The 25,435-nt window shown below is 37.1% G+C and overlaps 2 protein-coding genes and 1 long non-coding RNA gene across 3 annotated transcripts in view; 2 read left to right on the top strand and 1 right to left on the bottom strand.

Moving 5' to 3' along the window:
- Positions 1–11,511, top strand: part of mtmr12 (myotubularin related protein 12) — a 44,247-nt gene extending 32,736 nt beyond the window's left edge. Inside the window, exons 13-16 of the mRNA XM_088629533.1 lie at positions 248–417; positions 1,716–1,892; positions 6,419–6,577; positions 7,938–11,511. Of these exons, the coding sequence (XP_088485659.1) occupies positions 248–417; positions 1,716–1,892; positions 6,419–6,577; positions 7,938–8,510 (1,079 nt within the window). The 3' untranslated portion in view covers positions 8,511–11,511. The remainder of the gene's footprint in view (positions 1–247; positions 418–1,715; positions 1,893–6,418; positions 6,578–7,937) is intronic.
- LOC148673190 (uncharacterized) overlaps positions 1–25,435 on the bottom strand; it is a 330,310-nt gene that overhangs the window by 61,890 nt on the left and 242,985 nt on the right. The window lies entirely within an intron of this gene.
- golph3a (golgi phosphoprotein 3a) overlaps positions 22,918–25,435 on the top strand; it is a 29,832-nt gene continuing 27,314 nt past the window's right edge. The window contains exon 1 of the mRNA XM_088629536.1: positions 22,918–23,364. Coding sequence (XP_088485662.1) covers positions 23,152–23,364 — 213 coding nt within the window. The 5' untranslated portion in view covers positions 22,918–23,151. The remainder of the gene's footprint in view (positions 23,365–25,435) is intronic.

The following is a 25,435-nucleotide window of genomic DNA, read 5'->3' as shown; positions in this document are numbered from 1 at the left end:
AAAATATCAGAATGGTAGTATTTTATTTCAGGTTGTATAGTATTCAAGTACAACTTCATACTGCATGTTTTTCAATGACTACGAAAATTCATATTAATTTAGTGGCATAAATCTGTACCTTTTTCCATTTTTGTATTCATATTACCTTTTGTACCTTTTGTTTAATTGATGAGCATCTGGTTATTAAATTTAATTGCTTGTTTAACATTGATACTGTGTAACACTTGTTGGTTTTGCTCTGCTGCAGAGGAGGATGGTTCTGACCTTAGCTGCATAATCACCAGCCTGGTACAGCTGATGATGGATCCCTTTTTCAGAACTCTCTCAGGTTTCCAGAGTTTAGTGCAGAAGGAATGGGTGGCTGGCTGCCACAGCTTTCTCGATCGCTGCAACCATCTTCACCAGAGGGACAAGGAGGTACGTCAGGCCAACAAGTGTGGGGTTGGTTGTATCTTGGGATACAGCTTCTATCTTGTACAACACTGAGATACATAGATCTTGACAGTTGGAAATACTAACTGGCCTACACTAAAGTGTATTAGTCTCAGCAGTCCTCTATATCAGGGGTTCCCAATCACAGTCCTTGGAGGCCCACACACCTGCAGGTTTTCATTTCCGCTTTCATTTCCGTTTAATTACCTAATTGAAGCCTAATTAAACAAACAAGGTGCTTGATTGGAACACTTACAATTTTCTTTCTACTGAAAAGTGGGATTTTGTAAATGATTACATTAAATAAGTAAAAATGAAGAAATGTAAACCATCACAGTTCAAAGTAATCCAGTTATGTCGATTAAAAGCTCATCTGTGTACCTGAGAGCTTGGCTGGAGCAAAAAACAACAGGCGTTTGTGATCCTCCAGGACCAGGAGTGAGTTCCCATGAATTGCGACGTGATATGGCCCCTCCTGCTCACTAATGACGTAATGACTAGTGCAATGTGATGTACGAGAGAATAAATACAGGTTGTGCAGGAAACGTTTCACCACAGAAATGTTCCAATGTGATCTGCAGGCAGAGTTAACAAATACGTCTCGAAATCAAAAGCAATATTTCTGTTTGATTTAAAGAGATGTATTCACAAGCCTGTTTGTTTACAAAGGCCTCAACACGTCACCGGATGCTTTGTTGCCCTGTTCTAAATTGTAGAACGTGGGTCTGCTCATACCTGGAAATTGTCTATTTTGTGATGTAAATTGGTTTTACAAGTCACTGTATACATTTTACTTTTATTATGGTTTAAAATGCACTCATCAATACTGATTCTTTCTAACCCCAAAATATGAAAATAGCAGTTCCCCTTTAAAGTACCAAAGACCTTCTGCAGCAAAACTGAAAATGTTGTTTATTTTCCCTTTAAGAGACTCTAGTAGTTACTATGAGGAAATAAAGTATCAAGTTTTTCCTGTTTACTCTAAACAGCTATTTTGTTTTACCCATCAGATGTATGACACTCCTTTGTGCTACAATCTTTAATCTTGATTTGTATTTTTCAACCAGATGATGGAATAAAGTCTTATTTTGATTCCTTTCAGAAAATTATTTTTTCACTCTTCTGACACACAATTCACACTCCATGAGTCATTAAAATAATTAAATGGACTGTTATTTTATGTTTTTAAAATATGATTTTTTTAATAGTCCTACATTATTATACAGGTTGTTTAATAGGTGTTATGTTCTTAACACAACATGTACTTTTTAATCTCTTTTCAGTCACAGTCTCCTGTTTTCCTGTTGTTTTTGGAGTGTGTCTGGCAGTTACTGGAACAACATACTCCAGCATTTCAGTTTTCTGAAACCTACTTGACTGTCCTGTCAGACAGTATCCATGTTCCTCTCTTCAGCACATTCCTCTTCAACTCTCTGTGCCAGAAGGACTCTGCCATGAAGGTAAGAAGAGCTAAAAGTTAATATCCTTAAAACTGATGTTCCAGACAGAGCTGGATTACCAACATTAATAAATCCATTTTCTCACCCATTTGAAGTACCATGCTACTTTACTTATTCATCTTCAGAGAAATACAGCTTTCAGCAAGAATTTAAGCAGTCTCATTTGAAGTTAATGTGCAAACCATCATAAGACAGGTTATTAAGCTAAAATCAACCTTGGCATAGCAGAACATTATTCTTTTCTGTGATGACTCATGGTGCAGTTTGGAAAATGCTGGAGGAAACATGGTCTTCAATGTGGCATTTGAAATAAATTCATATAGGTGTTTCAACCTTTTGTTATATGAATGGGGCAATCATGGGTGACTATACTCAGATCCAAATGATGGGTAGAAAGATGTGATTCTTTTTTGCAACATCTGTTGGTGCAAATATTTTAGCAGACTTGTTTAGCTAGCCTGGCCAACTGCTTTTACAGAGAAAGATAGTAAAATGGATAGGCCATCAAGGCTGTTTGTGATCAATGCCATTCAGCATGACTGAGATGCGCTTTAAAAATGGAAATAAATTTACAGCTGGCTAAAATCCTGAAAAACAATTCCCCTCCTTATCAGCTCTTGGATTTTTAACATACCCTACTATTATTGGGTTGAATGTGTAGCTCAGGGTGATGAGTGTTTTAATGCCACTGGTGAAATAAAAAAGTGGTAATCCTATTTTGTCCTTAATTAGGGCCCCTTTCCCATTTGACAGTAAGTTAAAGTTATTGTTGTTTTGATTCTATAATTAATTTAATGTTCTAGAATCCAGGCCTTTATAAGGTATCAGAGACGTTTCACATTGTGTTCTGAGAGCATATCTGTATGATTTATTTAATCATCTATGGTGAACATGGTTTGGCTGTTGGGTGTCCAACAAACACTGTGATTGTTTTTAACAAAAAGTCCAAGCCTTATGGGAAAACAAAAAGTTTGCCCCTTGAGCATTTTAGAATAAAAGAAATTGCCCATAACCCAGAATGACTGATGCACATCTATTGCAAGAATAACCTAGTTGTACATTGACAATGGAGAAAAATTCTGGATTCTACAGAATAGTCTGTGATCCGACATGAAGTCCAGAGCTAACCGAAAAGTTCTGATGGGTCCTGAAAGCTGGTAAGCACAGAACTCTTCAGCACAGAATACACCAGATACAAGTTTTCCATCTTTTATGTACTCCAGCTCATGGAGAGACAAATACTAGACAAATCTTTAACACTATCATACTGCTATATATAGCAGAAAAACAGATCTTCTGGAATTGGTGGTATGCCAAAATACAATAAAAGTACAAGAAAAATGTTACGAAAAGATGTATATCGCCTTCATAGACCTCACCATGGCACTGTAAGCCCTGACAGCCTGAGAAGATTCTTCAGAAGTCTACATATCTGCCCACATTCCTAGCCATCATCCAGTAAATGAATGCAACAGAACAGGGTCCATAAAACAGTGATGGCTTTCTTTGTCATTAAGTAATAAAAAAGAGGGCTACTGTATGTGCCCATTTGCATTCTTCTGATAGTTTTCTTCAATGTGATGCTGGAAGAAGTAACCTTATAACTCAAAGACAACCTAACAGCTTGTCCATGAACTACCGTTTATGGACATTTCAGTCCTGAGGGATTATACTCAGAGCAGAGCTTTCCAACTTCACAGTCACCCTAAGGTAAACATGAAATTATGCACCTGCCAGTGCTGTGGCAGAACTGCAAACCACCCAAAAATTAGCCATTGAGGGAACAAAGTTGAGTGGTTCACATACCTGGACAGCTTTACTTCAGTGATTTAAGATACAAGTACTGTAGAAGTAGTTACTGAAGTTATACTTTTTGTCCTGTATGCTGCATTCTTCACTTACTGTTATCATCCTGAACATCAGGTGCAAGAACTGGTCAGCAATGTGGAGAAACAAGCCAATGTCAGCAGCTGAGAAACCAGTCTTTGGGGAATCCAGATGTGTTGGGCATGAAATGTAAAGTGGATGGCCAACTGCTGTCTTCCTAAGATTATTCTAAAAAACTCCTATAAGCACACACTGAATGTCTAATTGCGCTTGACCTCTATTCTTGAAAAATACAAGCAGCAGTGACCCCTGGTGACAGTATGTGCAAAGCCTGTTTTCAAAGCCATTACAGAACCAGACTAGAAGAGAAGCTGGAATTAACCAGCTCTCTTTGTCTCCAGCCAACAATATAAGTGTAGTCACTGCTGTCCAGCTTCCTGTGCTGCCTTCTCAAATCTTTAGCCATTAGAAAGCCTTCAATCAGCAGGGACATTTACCTTCATAACAGCTTTTCTGTTTCGTTGAGTTTCGTTGGACATTGGCATATTTTCAGTATTTTATTTGTAAATGTGGAATTTGTTGTGTCTGTGTCTGGAATGTAAATGTATAATGTTAACTTGAATGTGAAAACTGTGTTTTAAAAGTTTTGTCACTTAATTATGACCAGCTTTTGGTTACATACCTTAGTTAAGGTTCCAAGCAATAGATAGACGTCTTTACAATTGTAAGGATTTTAATTATGCGGCAGTGGCTGGAAAAATATTCCAATTTTGAGGATCATTTTCTTTCTGCTTTTGGAACAGCTGTTGTTCAAAGACTTTATAGTCAAAACCATGATAGTGGCCTAAGGTGTTTTCAAAACCCCTTTCAAACTCTTGTGAACTGCCACATCAACCGAATTGAAAATTGGCACACTTCAACAACAGCCAAAGACTTGCACCTGAAATGATTTTAATTTTTATGCTGACTGTAGGTCGTAAAGTTGTGTGAAATATGGCCCATTAAGCAAACTAATTCTGCTCAAACACTGTGGGGTCTGTTAACTCCAAGTTTTCAAGGTGTCACTCTGGTGTCAACATGATGAATATCATAGACTGCAGATGGCCACCTGGCTGCTTTTTTTATTTCATTATTGATATGCGTTTTGTAGTACTACTGTAGTTCCTGCTGTAAAAAATGCACTTGCCCAATTCCTTCCAAATATGGTTAAATTTCTCTCTGGGAAGAATGCCATTATTATCTGATGCACTTCCGTTCCTGAGTATGCTGAGATGCCTCTGCACATTGGAAGACATTTTGTTCTGACACTTCAAGGTGTTTCTGTCTTGGCAGCCACTACACGACCCTCAATGATATGAAAGTGATCAGATTTAATTAATGCTGTTTAGCCAATTAACTTTGACAAGCTTGAATTAAGTTTGACAGGTGTCATTCTAATGACACTGCAATGACAATATAGTGAAAGTTCCTGTCAACCACATTTTGTTTCACCTGTTAATACAGTACATATCTACATTGATCTTTCTTAAAAATGTCTCCCCAACTGCTATTTTTTTTCTCAAGATTCTGACTGTCACTGCTTTAGATTCCTGTATGTGACTTCAGACTTGCATTTTGCATATTGCAACCCACAGTTTTAACACTCACAATGAGTCATCGCACACTCGGCAAAACACTCCCCATACTGCTAACTACTCTCCAGAAATTGTTTGGCCAATCAGCTGTAAACATAAGATAAGATCACTTTATTGACCATATACAATTTCTTGTATGAGGAATTACATGAGACATACAGACAGGGAGAGAAGCTTGGGGTCAGAGCTCAGGTTCAGCCATTTATACGGCTGGAGCAGTCGGTGTTAAGGGCCTTGCTCAGGGGCCCAACAGAGTAGGATTCCTCTGCTGGTCGCGAGATATGAACCGGCAACTTTCCAGCCACAGGCACAGAGTCACCGCACTGCCCCCATGATAGGTATCATTCTAGTTTTCCCTTAATGTACTTGCAGTCCACTCTCTCTGTCAAGGTAGTGGGTGTGGATCCTGGTTGTAGTGGTTAAAATGCTCCCTTGAGTAATGAGGGAAAAGTGTTCCTGGAAATCTAGTGCTTCATAAAATCTAAGATTTAAGTTGCTCTGTATAATCTCTACAGTTTCACTATTGTGCAGTTACAGAAGAAAACACATCTCCCATAAAATGATCAAACATAAAATGGAAAAGCTGCCTTGAGAAATAACTGGAAGAAATAACCTTTTGGTAAAACAACTACATATTAATGACTGCTCTACTAAATGTTTAACGCTGAAAAGTTTAACTTTAACTGTTGTCACACTTTGTGATTTTTTTTCCTCAAGTATTCCATTAAAATGAATAACTTTATAAGTGCCATACACACAAGATACATTATACAGGCCTTTTCTGTAAATCAACAGAAAAAATGAAAACTGTCAACGACAGTTTACTGACTATATGATTGTATTTGGAAATTGTGTTTTTTTTTTCATGTAAGCGCAATCATTTATCTGGACTTCTCTACTAAAGTTTTGGACATTTTTTTAAACTTTCCATTGGATGCTGCTGTGCAGCCTGTGAATGAATACTTGCTTATATTAAGGCTAATTTGTCTATGTTGTGCAGATGTTTGGAGTGAGCTGCCTGGCAAACCCTGCTTGCCAGTTTACAGTCTCTGCTTGTTTTGGCAGTTTGAGTCTCCAGAAGCACAAAGGAACCCCTTGACATTTCCCACAGTATGGGATTGGTCACTGCAGTTTGATTGCAAAGCCCAGGATTTCTTCACTAACCCTCTTTATGTGGAGAAGCCAAAGCAAGAGAAAGCATCTAGGAAAACGCATCGCCCGAAGGTAAATGTTACAACAATAATGTGTCTTTTTCAGGAATCCAGTCAGGTTGACTTAATGTAGTAGTGCGTCATAGGAGCATTACAGTGAAGTTCTGATTTTATTGTTTAAGTCACTATTTTATTGCTTAGTGTTTGTAAAAAGGTCCAGTTTAATCAAATTTGATCTAAATAAATAAGAATAATCTGCCCTTCTACATTAAATATGTGTATCTCAAATCTTTAATAACTTTCACCAATATATTTGTCATTACTAAATACAGTATCTTGTACTGTATATATTTCTGACTGCTACACTTTAGTACATCTGTGGTTAGAAACTTAAAATTGCAATGAAAATAAGCAGTAGTGCTAAACATTTTAATGAGTGTTATTTGGCTCAGTTCCTTTAGATTACTCTGTTTTTTCCTTTATTTCTCAAATAATGTTTAGTATACTGTAACACTTTGGAAGCTAAATGTTTCTTTTGAGGGATTATCAGACATTTTCCAAGTGTGGCAGACAGAGCATACGTTTCCCATTATTCCCATTATTCTTCCCCCCCCGAATCAGAAGCCACTCAGCAAAACTGAAGATACTGTATAACCTCTACTTGTAAATTCAGGGAGGATAACTTTACTTTAGACTGATGCTGCAATCCTTTTACAGTCTCTCCAGCAGTGAAACAGAAGTCAGGCCCATTGTGGTGTTCATGTCTGCAGTGTGATTCTTCAGGAACACTGTGCACTGTTCAGTCACCATCCTGATCACTGCTAATACCTCCTCTGTTCTCCAAATCAGAGACTCTAGTGTTCCTTGTTAAAACATGAGCTAGCTATTGCCCAGCAGCATGTAAAAGGCTCCTAATATCCTGCTGCTCTGCATACAGTATACTTCAATATTGTTAGTAGGAAGTAGTTAAGTTGTATTTTTAAATGACAGGACTTTTCAGCCTGGGATTTTTAAATCCAGTTTAGGGAGTCTGCTGAAATAGGGAAACTACATCTCTACATCTCTAGATCTAGTAACTCTGCATCTGCTGTGACCATTTGAATTGGGCTTTTGGTCTTTGTTTTGCTTGTGACATTTTATTAATAGTAGCACTATTTGGTTTGAATAGTTTTTATAACAGAATCTCTTTAGACAAGATTTGAAAGTATGTACTGGAACTCCAGACACCACTGGTGGACTTTAATTCCTTGCTTCTGATTATTAAAAATCCTTTGCCCTGTCTGAGAAATTATGAGAAGTTCCTGTGAATTTTTTGCACTCTGTTACTCCCTGGTGAGAAATAAAAACATAATCTCAAAACATGTATTCATAGTGGTTGGATAACAAATGTATGAGCTCTTTAATTCTTTCTCCTTTTGCTTTTGCCTATAAAGCACCAGAGACAACTGTCTTTGCCAGCTACGCCTTTCAAGTCCTCTCCAAGAAGAGGTTTCTTTAAAGAAGAAACTGACAGCCTGAAAAAGATACTGCTAGGAAAGAGGATCACCAAATGGATACATTCCCCTGAGGCATCTGCACTGACTGCCAGAGACTTCTACCAATCATGGCAGAGGAAGCCTCTTGACTACCATGGCCTCCTGCTCCCATGTCTCGATGGTCCTGCCATCAGAGTCTGGATGCAGAGATACCTGCGCTGGATTCCTGACTTGCAGATATTTGGAGGAGGCTCAGTGTCCATCATGACCAAAATCTGGGATCTAGTAACTGAGATCCAGGTCCTGCGGGACAAGTTAGACTGGTGTACTTCTAACTTGCAATTCAGCAACCAGAAGAGAGAGGTGTGCCCTAAGTTTTCTGCCCGTATGTCCTCCTCTTTTCCATTTTTTTCTTCACACAACAGGTCCTTCAAGCCCGTCATTCCCACAAGCCTTCTCCAGAGCATGATGATTGGGGGGACCTTGGTTGATAAGGAGGATGAAGACACCGAGTTTTTAGGAGTTGTTTAGGACGAACATGTGAATCCTGCGTTATTCAACCATTGTGACAATCGCCTCAATAGGTTTTTATCTCTAAAAGGTGTTATCTATAAGAATTCTATGTACTGGATATGCAGTTTGTACCCTGCTGTACAGAAATGAGGTTTGTAACCACAGATGCAAGCATTAATGTTTTAAATTCATAAAACAAAAAATCTTAATTTCTAGGCCTTCTTTGCTATACTTTTTCAGAAATAAAGTAAATCTTTGTCTTGATTGTCAACTAAAAGATTGACCAAAAATTTGTCAGTAGAAAATTCAGATATTAAAAATGGCAGTTCTCTAAGATCAGTAGAATCTTGTATAACCAGGGCTCTCAAACACTGCTCCTGCAGAGCCCCTATCCCAGCCAGTTTTATTGGTAGCCATTAAATCAGAAATATCTGAAGACCTGGAACAATTTAACTGTAATCTTTTTAAGAGATGGTTTTTACAGTAATTTCAGCACCAATTAAAACAAAAAAAGACCCTTAAGACCCTTGTTCCCTAGGGGTCTAAAGTTCCCTTAACAAATTCCTTGATAATTTATCAATAACCTACAAGTGTACCTCATCTTAAAAAACAGGTGATTTGGGGTGAGCTACCACCTGTTTGACCAGGATGTTATGATGTTATGACCAGGATAGAGACTCTTGCATTAAACCATTACAAAATACTCCACAATCTCTTAACTGCAACACTTTTTTCAGCATACTTAGTTCAAAGGCAATTTGAAGTCCATCATCCATTTTCTAACTGCTTTGTCAAAATCAGGATCTTGAGGGAGCCCGAGCAACATCCTGGCAAGCAAGCGAGAGCAAGGCAGGATACACCCTGGGTGGAAATCCCGTCCACCTCACAGACACAGACATGCAGACACTCACACCAGGGCTAACTTTCCTAGAAGCCAATGAATATACCAGTATGTCTTTAGACTCTGAGAGGAAACCGCAGCACCAAGCAAAAACCCATGCGAATGGGGAGAAAACATGCAGATTCCTTGCAGACAGCACTCCAGGTCCAGAATCAAACCCTGGGCCCTAGTGCTGCAAGGCTGCAATGCTAACCTCTGTGCCACTGTGCTGCCCTCCAATTTGAAATGTTTTTTTATAACTCTTGGAGATATTCAGGTGTTTTCTGGAGCTGACAATCAGGAAAGAAGATAATTGACCAGCATGCTTCAGTACTATTAAGTCACCTTTTTTAACTTTATATGAGCTCTGGTTTTACCTGGTTTTTACCTACATTCTTTCATTAGAAGCAGATATGTTCTCATCATGTAAGTGTGTAAAGCAAAAGCTGAGCCTAAGTCACATACATTGCAAAGCAGATAAATATATAACCGTGATTAGAAAAAAAAATCTTCCTGAAAGGTTTTTTTTTCTTTAAATGTAAACTTGCAGGGAAGAGGCGATCATTGTTGCTTTGAAAGAAGTGGTCTAAGAAGAAATTACACCATATCCACAAACTATTCCATACTTATTTATAATAATACTTATTTGTTATACTGAATTTAATACTATGTAGAGCAGTTTCAGGCAGCTGCAAGCAGATTAAATTGATGCATAAAACTTTCACCCTTTCCTAAAGTTGTTTTAAGTAAAATAAATCTCTTGACAAACTAGTCCAATCTGTGAGATTTCTTACTGTATAACATGGATCAAACAAGTATTTACAGTGCATTTAAATATTGTATAATAAGGTTTTTGATCCTTAAGAAGCTGATAAAGAAGCTTAATGTATTGAGAGTACTTTTTTATTTATATAAAGTGTTTTGATTTTCACATCTTTCTTGAATAAATATGAAAATAAATGTTAACATGGCTGTTGCATATATGAAATATTAATGTATATTTATGGGAGTTGAAAAAGAAGAAATAGAACAGACTCTTCTGCTCCTTTTCCAGTGAATGGAGCTAGAATATAGTGACTACCTTTTTTACATCCTGTAGTTCCTGTTGTGCCATCTACTGGTTGTTATTGTGAACTGCTAAAATTTAAAGTTAAAGGAGGTAACTTTGTTCAGGAGATTTTAACTGGTGTTCAAACTCAAACTTATATTGCATAATGAGGTTTAAAGAAATTGATATTTGTACCATTTGTCTCCAGCAAACTAAACATTTTGCACTGAATTGTTCCAAATGTCTGGTCATTCCATTGGGCGGAAAATGCCCTCTTAAGAATTGTTTTTATTTTTGTTGTTCATTGTTTCAGGTTTATTTTCATACTCCTCCAAATGTTTACACTGAAATCTGCAATAAGACTTCAAATCCTCTGGGGCAAATGTTGTAAAAAAAATACATGTAATGTAAGGTGTAATGTTACTTTTTTCATATGTAGTAGGAAACATGACTTTAGCAGGGAACCAAAGCTTAATTGCCATCTTACTGTCAAAACACTGTACCTACTACTGTATGGAAAATTTCAGCTGTCTTACTACTGGAGGATGCAGCTACCTAATTACCAAGGTTGATGCACTTAATTGCGATGCACAATCAATATCTCTTTAAAGCTGTGGTGTCTTTTTAGCTGATTTTATGTCTGTTACATATTTGTAATTTAATGATGTAGCCTTAATTCTTAGAGCACTGCAACAAAATGAGGATTAAATGTATTTATGTATGGCACTGGTATTATGACAAAATAAGCTGTTACTCTACATTTTCTTATAGCTCTTTTAATTTTATCTATCTTGTGCCCTGCTGTTCCCTGTCAGACAGTGACACACTGAAATTACTGTTTTATACTGTAAACAGGGATGCAATTAAATGTATTGAAATGTGATCTATATTGAGGAAACTTACTTCATTATATTGAAGGTGAAGGATATAATTTAACTTAATTTTTTTATTTTAACCGCTGATGTTGAATTTGCTGTTATTACGTATTTCTGATCTTGAAATTAAAGTGAGAAATTTGTTTTTTTCTGTTTCTGTGCATTTGAAACTTAAAAATCATTTTTGTAATAAATTCTGACCAGTGATTACAGCTATTTTTTTCTTTGTTCAGTTACTTTAAAATTTAAAGCATATATTTACATTTATTGGACTTTATTTGCAAATGGATTCATGTTTGTATAATGTGGCTTTCGATGTGAATGTTTTTAGAACATTGTAGGATAATTTTTGTAGAAATAAATTTGTAAAGAGTTAGTATTAAGAGAACACTCAGTTGCACCCAGTGGCTAAAAAATAGGGCTGAAATGTTGAAAATGTTTACAGTTACAGTTTCTTCATTATATTGAAAAACATAATAAAAAAAGAAAGACTAATTAATTTTTCAGCAGGCTTGCATTAGAGTTGGTGTGGTGGCTCTGTGGCTAAGGATCTGTGCCTGTGGCTGGAAGGTTGCCGGTTCATATCCCATGGCTGGCAGAGGAATCCTACTCCGTTGGGCCCCTGAGCAGGTCCCTTAACCCCAACTGCTCCAGGGGCGCTGTATAAATGGCTGACCCTGTGCTCTGATGCCAAGCTTCTCTCTCCCTTTCTGTGTGTCTAATGGAGAGGAAGTTAGGGTATGCAAAAAGACAAATTCTAAATACCTGTACAAGAAATTGTATATGGCCAATGAATTGATCTTATCTAAAATTGATCTTAGTTTTGATTTTCTGACAGCTAGTCCTTTGTTTTAAAACCTACCTTCTGGAAAGAGATCATGACTGGGGTATAACATGGTGGTGTTAAATCTTTTCTTGTAGGGATAACTCCCAGTTTATAGTACTTTTTCAACACCATGGGGAAAATATCCACTTCAAATGTTAATAGATCCTTCAGCTATATTTCCCTAGTGAACATACAATTTATTGGATCTAATTTCCTTTGTAACACAAAACAAAGTATTTTCCATTCATCCGTTTTCTGACTGTTTCATCATATTCAGGGTTGAGGGGGGGAGTCGAAGCCTAACCTGGCAAGCAGTAGGCACAAGGAGGGGTACCCTGAACAGGACGCTAGTCCATCACAGGGCACGCACAGATACAAACAGACTCACACAAGAGCCGGATTTCCCAGACGCCAATTAACCTGCAAGTATGTCTCTGGACTGTGGAAGGAAACTGAAGCACCCGGAGAAAAACAACACAATCACGGGGAGAACATACAAACTCCACACAGACAGCACCCCAGGTTGAGAATTGAACCCAGGGCCCCAGCACAGCAAGACGGCAATGCTAACAACTGTGCCACCATACCAATTATGTTTTATGTTACTGTCAAATATTTCTAATTTAAACATCCCATTAGAAGTTTTTACCCCAGGCAGATGTTCCAATCTGCACGTTCTCTCTTAAAACATGCTCTCTTGTTTGCAGGCCTTGGAAATAGTTTCTTGACAATATCTCTGCTATATTCTAAATACTTTCAGTTTATACCAAACTGTAACTGAGGATCCACTTAGTTTAATCTTTAAAACTGTCAGTTTGCTTCCTGTCTCTTACGCATGTCCTCTCCATGTTAGTTTTGTAGCTTAACTGAGTATACCTGCAATTAGACTTCACTTTCTTACAACCTGACACGTACAGGTAGTAGCAATTCTTATGCTATACTCATCTGCTGAGTCTTCTCATGCATTGATTGCCAGTAATCTTGGAAGTAAGAATCCTGAAAATACTTGATGAAATTCTTATTTTAATATTTGTATTTTGTTTAGGTACAAATGATTTATAATTGCTGTTGGGTGCTTTTTCACCATAGTAAGTAATACTTGGTAAGACCACCTTTGGCAGCAATTACAGCTGTAAGTCTCTTTGGATCTCTATCAGCATTGCACATCTTGACATTCTTCTTGGCAAAATTTCTCAACCGTTTGTGAACAGCAATTTTTAAGTCATTCCACAGATGCTCAATGGGTTTGAGGCCTGGGCTTTGACTGGGCCACTCCAGGACATTAACCTTTTTGATTTTAAGCCACTCCAGTGAGGCTTTTGCTGTATGTTTCGGGTCATTGTCCGGTTGGAAGACAAATCGTTTTCCAAGTCCCAGTGTTCTTGCGGATTGCAGCACATTTTCCTCCAGGATATTTCTGTACTTAGCTCCCTCCATTTTTCCTTCTATCTTTATGAACATTCCAGTCCCTGTTGCAGAGAATCATCCCCAAAGCATGATGCTGCCACCACCATGCTTCACTGTAGGGATGGGGTTCTCAGTGTGATGTGCTGTGTTCGGTTTACACCAAACATAAAGTTCAATTTTGGTCTCATCAGACCATAGAATCTTCCTCCAAATTGTTGAGTCTCTCACATGCCTTTGGGCAAACTCCAGCCTAGATGTGATATGACTTTCTTTCAACAAAGGCTTTCTTCTTCCCGCCATTCCATACTAGCCAGATTTATGAAGTGTGCGTGCTATTGTCGTCTCATACACAGTTTCTCCCATCTCTGTCATGGAGGACTGTAACTCCTTTAGAGTTGCCTTAGGCCTTTTTGTAGCCTCCTTTCCTGCAGTTCTTCTTGCATTCAATTATTTGCTGTTTTTTAATTTTATTTAATTTAGTAAAATGTCTGGAGTACTTTGTGTTGTGTTGATGAGTGGCAAAAATTCTCAGTTAAATACATCATGGTTCCATGCTGTAACACAATAAAATTTGAAAAAGTCCAAGGGGGGTGCAGACTTTCTTTCTATAGGCACTGTTTATAAATTATTTTTCTAAATATTTATTCAGATTTACAATACTGTAGCAATCCCACAAATACAACTAGTTTAAAACTAATATGAACTAAATGACTAGTTTTAAACTAATCAAAGTTGGTTTCTCTTGCAAATAACAGCTTATAGCTTGAATTTAACTTTAACATTGACATTCAACAACAAGGATTATTTTTTAGATTATAATATAATTAATTAAAAAAGTAATACAATCATTTAAAACTGAGAGTTAAGAATGAATACATTTCAGTAGGTTTTACAGACTCGGAAGCAATATTGCGAGTGCTTTTAAAATGTCATTTGGTTTATGGATCCTATTGGTTCATTGGTTATTGGTGTGACAGGAATCTGGCTGATGGATGATACTGTATGAAATCACTGGGTAATGCATCATTATGTTGTATTCTAAAGGTCTTAAAATTGGAATAGTTCTTTTGCTACAAATGATTTCAGAATGTTAAATTGCAAAGCTCTCGGAAGAGTAAATGATCTGCAACTATTCAATATAGTGGAATAGAGGTAGTGAATCTAAATAGCTACAGTCACGATTTTGTAGACTTGCTGTTTTATACGTGGTTGGACTAAGTGTTTTTTTTTATCAAACAGATTTATTTCATGTGTTTGTTTACTGTTGATTCCCTGATACATTCCTTGGTGTTGTGATACCCTGCAAATGAGTTAGGTGCTGTTTAAATGTGTAAGGATCAAACCAGTTGTCTTTCTTTATGCATGACGTACTGTATCCTGCTACGTAGTTACTGTAATTGTAGTGTAAAGGACAGTCCTCCTCAACATGAACTTGAATTTCTGAGTTATTTATAGAAAATATTTACATATTTTCTGACAATGATTTCAACCACCAGAGAATTACATTTGCATTTATTTTAGATCCAGTTTATATTTTAGTGCCTGCTTATTACATTATTACATCTGACAGATAGGTGCTCCCCTATGTGAGAGCCAAATAACCACACATGAGAGGATCAAAAGAATAGCATTGTAGATCTTCCTCTTCAGGCAAACGTTTTTAAACATTAATCATTCACAACATTTTCTCCAGGACATGAAATGTGTTTATGACATGAGAACCGAATAAGTGCCAGAATTCAAGATGAAAGAAGTACAGTAGTATGATAGCGTTGTCTTCCACAACAACAAAAAGCCTAGGGTTGGCCACTATATGACAGAGGCAGGAGTTATGGATGTTGCCCTGGCTTATTTTTTAATAAAGATAATTTTATAGCCAACCTGGGAATGAAACCAAGTCTTTCAGGAGAACGTCTTCAGTTTGGGAACTATTTCAATTGTGGACCAAGTGTCCAGTTGGAAGAGCTGCTTCTTTTTTGACTAAATCAGTGATCCTCACTCCTAGTTCTAGAAAGGCATAGGGTTTTCTATTCTTCCTTTCTTCTGAGCCCCTAATGACTCTATTTAATCAATAATTGACTTTTTTTTCTAAGTTTGTACTTATTGAAGGGTTTGTGTTATCTATAAAACCTGCAGGTCTGAGAGTGAGAATCACTGGACCGAATGTCTTCTTGACCTTGCTGTCAGTGTACAGTAGGTATGTGGAACACGCTCTAACAAGTATGAGGGCTTTTCAGAAGAATCCATATCAAACACATCTCAGTCTGATGAGACTGAAAAATCACAAATGTAAACTTTGCACACTAGTGGTTACAAGCAACTACCAAAACAACAGTTCTTTGCTTATTAAAATTGAAAAGGTCAGTTATGGATTTGACATTAGGCTTGAAGAGATGTGCTTGTCAAGCTGCAATATTTTTAGTTGAAAAAAGAAAATGTCAATCTTCTCTTATATACAGTACAATGGTTTTATGGTTTACTCATTATTGCTAAAGTCTACATTCTATACAGTATCACAACAATTATATATGGTATTTTTCACTGTAATAAGAGTTGCTGTTTCCATACTAACTGGAAAACTGTAAATTTACTGTTAACACCATCAGAAATTACTGTTACCTACTGTACAGTACATGCATTTGTACTGTATAATAGCGCTAGCTTTCCTCAAAGACAGACAATAAGTTTGACTTCCTTTCTATCCTGTTATGTTGTGGTCTTCCAGTCATTTGTGACTATGGTGTTGAGCCCTGTGATCACACAGCACGTATAAGCACTGGTCATTGTACTATTATTATTATTATTATTATTATTATTATTATTATTATACACAATTTTATAAAGTGCATTAAAAAATAGTCTCAAAGCACTTTAAAGGAAAAGTAAGAAAATGAATGAAAATAAACAAAAAGATACATTTAGATCAATTTAGCACAAAGAAATACAAGATTAGATTGTATTTTAGACATGTAGTAGAAGATGCAAAGATTAGGAATGTAGCAGAAGATGCAAAGTTCAGACACAGACCACAATTAAATTAAAGTCTTTCTGAAGACGACGGTTTTGAGTCTGGATTTGAATGCGCTCATAGTAGGTGACTCTTGATATTCTTGGGGATAGAATTCCAGAGAACTGGAGCCCTGTCTTCCATAAAGTGTAAGCGAGCTTGGAGGACAAACGGGAGACCAGAATCAAAGGAACAAATGTTGTTAGATGCAAAGTAGGAAGATAAGGCAGATAGGAACTGAGGTGCCAGTGATGACTTGCATGCAACCTGGTCAGGATTCTGGCTGTCAAATTCTGGACAAACTGAAGTTTGTTTAGTGTGGATTTAGATATGCCAATGAGTAGGGCATTACAGTAATCCATTCAAGAAAAGATGGATGTGTTGATCAGCTTTTCAATTATAATCAGAGACCACATAGGATGTAGTCTGGCAATATTTTTGAGATGGAAGAATGCTTTTACAATATTTTGTATATTTGTGGGTCAAAAGTCAAGCCTGGATCAAATTATCAACCCCAAATTCCTCAATGTAGATTGTACACTGCCATCCACAGAGAGGGTTACTGCACTGGCTTTACATAGATGATGGGAGGTACATGTCCTCAGTCTTGCCACTGAAAGAAATTTTGAGTCATCATAGATGGAATTAGGGAGCACAGAAACAGCTACTTCAACTGTCGGGTTTAGTATGGCCGTAGATTTGAGTATAACCAGCAGAGAAGTGATAATTCAGACCATGTTATTTTAATAATTGACCAAGTAGGAACGTGTAAATGCTGAATAGTAGAGGGCCGCAGTATTGATAAGAGAAGATCACTTTATTGGCCACATACAATTTCTTGTATTAGGAATTTGTCTTTCTTCACATACCCCAACTTGCTCTCCATGAGACATACAGACAGGGAGAGAAGCCTGGGGTCAGTGCACAGGGTCAGCCATTTATACAGTGCCCATGGAGGAGTTGGGGTTAAGGGGGTTAAAATTGATCATCCTAGGGAAGGAAAATGAAATCTCTAGTATTAGATGGGGTTTCATTTTGCCAGTATTTAATATTACCTGGATGATTGTTCAAGCTAAATTTTTAACATTTGAAGGAATTCCTATGAAGTGAAATCGGAAGTTGTAACAAAAACGTGTGCCAGCACTTAACTCTGAGATGATGTCAATCATAATAACAATGCATCTTTAAAATATTCTAAATCTATTCTGCTGTGCTTTCATTGCCTTTTACTGCATTTTAGTCTGCTTTTATCATGACATAAAGCAGTAAACATTAAAAGGTGGATTGATGATTCCATTCAAATACTGTCTTTACTATATGGTTATGGGAGTTTTATATCCTGAAATAAAACTCCCAAACTGAAACTAATTATCCTACACAATCTTGAAAAACATCTAATCCTTTCATATGATGATATTTTAAATTCCAAGATCCATTCACCTATTGTGTTTTTTTCTACTGATATTGATTGCTGGAATTTAATTTTGGAAAAGCCTTTCATGCTTTGGAAAAGATATCCAGATACCCTTGAGCAAAAATGACAACAAAAAATAGCATTCCATCTGTTTTCCAATTGTTGGATTGCACCATTGAATAAAAAGTAATATGCACCTCAATGGGTATTTGCCTGTGGAGAACATGACAAGTAAAGATGTTTTCTCGAACAATTGATAACATCAAAAATACATACCGCGTTTCAGTGTGTCACTACTAAGTGGGTATTCTTGCTAATTAGTAAAAAAATTATGGGACACACATGCCTCTCTATCCTACAGTTAAATGCAAGGCAAGAAGGCAAGAAACCTGTCTTGCATTTGGCACCTTTAATTACAGTATATACCCTGTATTAAAGATGAATGAATCTGAAGGGAAAACAATGAAAATTGTAAAGGCTGTGCAGCTTTGCTTTGGTAAACCATCATGAGTGTAATATGCACACAAGGTCAATAAGAGATTGATGATTTTAAAATAGTATTTTAAACAGGAAAGGCACAGAATGAAAAGTTTTCTAGAGTTTTTAGGCCAGATTTTTTTGCTAACCTGTTGGGCATTTGGTATGATATTAGACTACCAAAAAGTATCTTGGTCATAATGAAGAACAGTGTTTTCATGTTCCAAAAGATACGTGGGAGCTTAAATATGTAGAGATATCAACTACGCTTGTACATCCTGTATACGTGTATTCCTTCCTCTCTTTGCTGAGCCAAGGGTTCATCTGGTTTTCATTCCCTTTGATATCTTTAGCTTTTAACTTAATTCATTGATTTTGTTTTACTACAGTATACACAGGAATTGAATATTTTAAAATTAACATTCCTGGATGAGATCTAACTATCACTGCTCTGTACTCTCATGTGTCAAGATATAAATGGTATATATTTTTCTTTTTCACAATAGAAAGAAAAGTGCTCTAAAAAAGCCTGCTCACTGTGGTTTATTACTGTAACATTTCCTGTGTTTTGCTAGCCTAGCTGCAAACACAACAGAAAACAGCAAAAACATTATACAAAAACATTCAAGAGGTATAGTTTTAGGAGTATGCTACACACCATTGAATTCAGACATCTAATATATGCAGAGTTTGATTCCAAATACGTTCTATGTGGAGTTTGCAAGGCCTCTTTCTCTCTGTCTGCATGGGTTTTCACTGGATATGTTGGTTAAAATGGTTAACTGAGCTCTCTAAATTACCTCCATATGTACTGTATGAGTGTGCCATGCAATAGGCCATGGTCTTTTAAAGATAAAGCATTTACCGCAAATGGATGGTCGGACCTGAAAAAGAAAAAAGTGATAATCTTGGAAACGGTAAATTCCAGTAGATTGGAAAAATAGCAAAGCAGCAGAAACTAAAATGGGAGACATGGCTAATGGCAGCTTTTTTACTCAGGTTTGTTAGAGCACCTACTAAAGAGAATGCCAACAAAAACCTAGACATTTAATATAATCAAGTCTAAGAAAAACAGGTGAAGGCCATTAAGGAACTGTTATGCATGCTTGCATATGCATGCTATATTTTGTAAATGGACAAGTACAGTCCAAAACAAGTTTATATTTTCAATAAAGCTATGTAGGAATGAGGTTAAGATGTTGAAAGGCACAGGATACAGAAGGAATCAATAAAGAACAGACTGCAACATTTTAAAACAGTTCTGCTGAAGCACGGAACAGAATCTTCCCATGAGCAGCAGTTGAAGTGGACAGATAAACACTAACGCTAGGGCCAGTTTTCCCAGAAGCCAATTAACTTACCAGTATGTTTTTTGGCTTCTGGGAGCATCTGGAGGAAACCCACGAGAATTTATTTAGAATATTGTGTAAAAAGTTGGTCAGAATGTTAATTAAAAGATCCTGCTGCGCTGTAGCCACTCCAGAAAAGATCGGCCAGACACAATCCCTGGCTTAAAAGAATATCCAGAACTGACAGGCTAAAAGAACTTAATCTTTTTAGCCTTGAAGTCTTGAAGACTATGAGGGGGCCTGATTCAAGTATTCAAAATTCTCAAAGGCATTGGCAAAGTCAACCCAACAGACTTTTACAGAATTAACAATAAAACACAAATTAGAGGATACAAGCTGAAACTATGAGGAAATGCATTTAACAGGCCCTGAAAATAGTTGATGCTTTTTACACAAAGGGTTGTGAGGGTCTGGAACATGCTACCAAGTCATAATGTTCAGGCTTATACAGTACCTCAACCATGAGATCCTCAGATCAATTAGCTAATAATAAACAAACCAGATGAGCCTATATTATATTCCTATCCTTCTCTGACCAAAGCTTATCATTGCAACCAGATGAAGGGACATAAAAAATATATAGTTTACATCAGCTGGAATCATGGGGGTGTGGGGAGGTTCTGTATATGCTATCAGCAGGACATACAAAATACAGTAAACATAAATGCAATTCAGATAGTATGAAGAAATAAAATGACAACAGTGACCTAAGAGTCATGACACTTGTATTTAAGAGATCCATGAGTTTAGTAATCACACAGTAATTTTCTCAGGCAATATAAGACAGCTTGTGATAAATGACATGGTTTTAATATACATCAGAAACTCATTAAATAATAATGTTTTTCTGGGAAGTCTAATATTAAGTAATATTCCAATTACTGGTAATTGTTACCTACACTTTAAACTACAGTATAACTAATTATGATAAATAGACTAGAAACTGTAAAATGGCAAGAAAACGTTTGCAAATTGTTGTTGGCTCTATTGAAAAAAACATTTACCTTTTTTTAAACACCCTATGGTTTTCTAAATGGACAGAAAAATATAGTAAACAGTATAGAAGTCACTGGACTTCTCCTTAATCCATGTCCTTTGGTAATGTACTAACAATGATACAGTATCTACTTTAATAAGTGATTCTCTCACCCTAATCTACCAACTGTCTTCTAAAGTTTCTAAATATGTACCGTTAAGTGGACATAAGTAAAAAAGAATATGCAACATACATTAGTGTACGTGCATGATGAAAAGAAAGATGCAATTTTGTCACCAAGGAGAGTAAACTTATTTTCATGCCTCCAGGGATCTAGACTCACTGCAATTTAATGAGAATCTTGGGAGATCATACAAACAATGCTCTCCCTTGGTTACAGCTAGATAACAGCAAAACTTGTTATTGATATACTGTACTTTTTATTCTACATATGAGAATGACTTTTTTGTGAAAGATCCTGAAACAAATTATTTTTGAACATTCAAGCTTTGTGTATGACACAAAAAAATGACTTTCTTACCTACCCTGATATAAAGCCACAATTAATAATATTTAATTAATATTTTACTCATATTAATGTTTCATAGTGTTTATGAGTCAGGAGTATGTGTTTTCCTACATGTGAGTTTTGTGGGTATCCTAATCAATTTAAAAGTCAATTCCACCATTCAAAAAATGTTCTGACAACATTTATAAATGTAGGAATACAATGTTTTATAAGCAACAGCTTAATTTTTGCTTTTATCAACAAGCCTATTAGTGGATTCAGGTTAAAGAACCATGTACTACAGTAGATCACATTATTATTTGGTACATAAGTGAAGAAAGTACTGTGAAAGGCATGGATTGTGTAAAGGTTCAGTAATAACTAAATTCTGTTTTTTTGTTTATCTAAAGAATCATTGTTGTTCAGTCAAAATAGGTGGTTCTTATCTATTCAAACATCACTCTCCCATTAAGCTAGATGTATATATTTTAGGCATTTAATCACACAATGTTAACAATATATTTTTGAGTGTGTATCTTCCTGTATGTTTGTCCATTCAATTACAGTCAATTCCAACCCCTCAGAGTATATGTACCGACTGCAGTCTTTGAGTTTATTCTTTCACTGAGGTCATTCCCTACCACTACAACTGAGTTCATGTTACGGAGCTGGAGAGAATAATTCAATAAGTTATTGTTGTATTTTATGACTTAACATAAAGCAGGTATCCTATATCTACAGTTCATGTTTGGGATTACTACCTAGTGGTAAAGAATGCAATGATTTTCTTTACTTTTGCAAATGCACCACCTATTTTACTGTTCCTCAGTGTGTGCACTGATAAAAACCTTATCAATTCCCATATTTTATATATTTAATTATAGGCACTACATAATATTCTTGGTATCTCATCTTGGAACACAAAAGTCCATGATTTTTTAATATCTCCACAGATCAAATGTCTTTATAGAAAAAGCCCATTTTAGGCATTTGTGATATATTGGTCATTTCAACCCATGGTTTGAAGCTGCAATGCTTTCTTTCATGCCAAAGGTGTCTCTTCACTGTTTCCTGTGATACAGAGACAGTTCATGTAATTGACCTCAGGAGCAGGAATAGTGGTGATTAAAAAGTCTTCAATTTTATCTTTTAGATGTTTTCCTCTTTATGCTATTTAAGTGGTGTTTTTATGATCATGTTGATTGTTGTCTGCACTTTCTGGAGAGTAATTATGAATGCGTAATGACAACTAACCTGATAATATTGACCATATTGATCCAGACTCTGGAAGATTATCATTTAGTTTTTTGAATTAAGTAAAATATTTCATAAACACTTTTTTTCACTACTACTAAATGCTACACAGTTATTGCTGAATTACAATATAGCTTAATTGATTTTAAATAATTTACTGTCTCATGTTCAAGCCAAAAGAGTGGCATTAAAAAAATGCAAGCACAGACAGTATTTGTGTCAGTATGTTTTTGTCATGGAGCTCCTATATGAGGCAAAAGTAGTTCTACAAGACTGTTTTTTTATGTGTGTATTGTAGTGCAATAACTTGATCAAATTTACCTTGGCAGGGTAGCTGTTTGTATAGTTTCCCATCCCTACCTGAGGGTGGCTAGAGTGCCACATCCACTGCTGTCGTCATCGCTCATCGCCATATTGGATCAACTAGTAAGAGAGAAAGAAGGAGTGGAGGTAGAAAAAGGGGAGACTGAGTGAATCGGGGATTGCTGTTATTTTAATAGCTATCTGAATGCGAAAACGGGAATAAAACCACCATCGGAGTTCATTTATGAACCGATAACCTCCGAGAGTTCAGATCGCAGGCAAGACGAGACCAGGATTTTCGTGTTTTCGCCGTTGTTAGGACTTGTCTGCAGACTATGACTTCCCTGACCCAGCGGAGTTCGGGCCTGGTGCAGAGGCGGACCGAGGCCTCTCGCAACGCCGCCGCCGACAAGGAGAGGGGATCCGGGGACGAGGATTACGAGCCCCGCCGCGGGGATGAGCAGGAAGACGATGACAAGGGAGATTCCAAAGAGACTCGGCTCACGCTGATGGAAGAGGTGCTGCTGCTGGGACTGAAGGACAGAGAGGTTTAACATTTTTATTTCTTCAGAACATCTTGTGTGGGTTTCAGGAGTATGGAGACGGTTCCAATTTAATACGAAAAAGAGTTTTATGTAGCTGCCATAGTTTCGTCAAGGTTCGTGATTAGAATGAGCACCTTGGCAGTGATAATGCTGTAAATATTTATACGTTCGTACCCTGTAATAATACGCGCTCTACAATAAACAACAACAGAATCTGTAGGTGGTCTGGGTCTTGAAATCAACACTTCAGTCGCTCTTGAAATACAACCTGACCGTTTTTATGTGCTCATATCGAACTTTTTTAGTTTCATCGTTATAATTCTTAATAATAGCTACCCTTAGTTTCTAACCTTGTTTGGTACCATTTTCAAAGATGATTACGTTCTTGCCAGCATCTGACTTGCTTGACAGGAGATCTTTACAGTGCATTTTAAATTAAAAACAAACAAACCAACTAAAATAAGAAATCCTGGACAGGATTGTAGAGTATTACACTTGTGACTACCAAACATAGCTATGCAGAATGTTTGTACAGACGAAAGTGTAATAATAAGCTAAATCTCTTTAGGTTTGTTCGCTTAAGGTTACATTTGTGTGCACTTGTATATTAGTTTACTACTGGTTATTCGTGTGTTCACTTGCATTGCCTGAATAAGAAATTCAGAATGATCAAAGTATGCCTGAGCTCTCCTGTTTCAATTCTGGCTACCTTTGAGCCTGAGCTTGGCAAGGCAATGTGACTTATGGTTCTTAATGTATGGACTACCTTTAGGATGATTGAACAATTCCCATAAATAATTTGAGCACTGTGCTAACTGTCCTGAGGGAAAGGGGACGTAGTTGGTGATCTAAGCTGTGAAATTATAAAAAAGCAAACGCATAGATGTGATTTTGGAAGTCGTTTCATACCAAAGTAGGTTATTTTGTAATAAGGAACAAGTAATAGGTTTATTCCATGCTGAAAAGAGAAGAAAGAAAACACAACGTTTTGGCTGTGGAGCCTTCTTCAGTACACTTTTATATAATGCTTTTCATCCTGATGGATCTCCAAGTGCACTCTCATGTAGAATGGGTGACCATCCACCACTGAAGTGTAGTGCCCATCTAACGCATAGTAGCCCCACTGTACAGCAGAAGAGGCAGGGAAGTAAGAAACTGCTTCACCAGTGGAATTAAGTATATTGTAATGCGTATGGCCGCCATTGCAGGTTGTGTGAGTCTGCTTACCAGCGTGGTGACGTCACCGCCCTTCCATGTGAATAGCAGGGACCGCAGCCGCCGGGCTGACAGGAGATTTCCCTTTAGCTCAACTGGCTGGGTCCCTGTTGAGTGACGCCGGAGGCCCGGGTTCGAGTCCCCTGGGGGGGCTGACCTGAGGCGGCAGCGGCGAGAGAGCATACGTGAACCCGAAAGCACTACATTGGTGTTAGAAGCCGGGTGGGATAGCCCTTCGCCGAGGGCGGCGAATTAAGCGGACAGCACCTCCCACACCATGGTGCAATTGATCACCAAACTGGGTCATTGATTTGGAAATTTAGGTCCATCAGGAAGAGCACTATCTACTGGTAAGCCATCACCATTTTAGCATCCACTCTTTTTCCTTGGAGGGCTTCTATCCATGTTGTGCTGACTGGTGCCAGACTTTAACTCCCAAGATCTGAAGAAATCAGCCTACAAAGTAGTAGTGCTGCTCTCGGTGAAAAGTTGAGTTCTGCTTTCTTGGTTCTTCCACCTGATCAGAAACCACATCATGGTTGGAGAAGCCCTTTCCAAACACGTCATTTGATGAAGTTCATGTTGTTTATTCCTGATGTGAACTTGTATAATTACAATATTTTTGAGAAAATGAGCCTGAAATGACTGAAAAGGCATTTCTGCTAATAACACTACATGGACAGGATAAAGAAAAACTCAGTACGAAGTTCAGTCATAAATGTCACAACACTATTCTCCTGTAGTTTAAAACGCAATAGTCCTTTGGCAGTAGACTTGCATTAGTGCCATTTCAGATGAATATGTAGGCCTGTATTCATATAGTATCTTTTTTGGCTAATCTTAAAGGTCTGTATGGAAT

The sequence above is a fragment of the Lepisosteus platostomus genome, chromosome 4 (assembly GCF_059453375.1).
Source record: "Lepisosteus platostomus isolate fLepPlt1 chromosome 4, fLepPlt1.hap1, whole genome shotgun sequence".
Lineage (NCBI taxonomy): Eukaryota > Metazoa > Chordata > Actinopteri > Semionotiformes > Lepisosteidae > Lepisosteus > Lepisosteus platostomus.
This window is presented reverse-complemented; position numbering and strand designations above follow the sequence as displayed.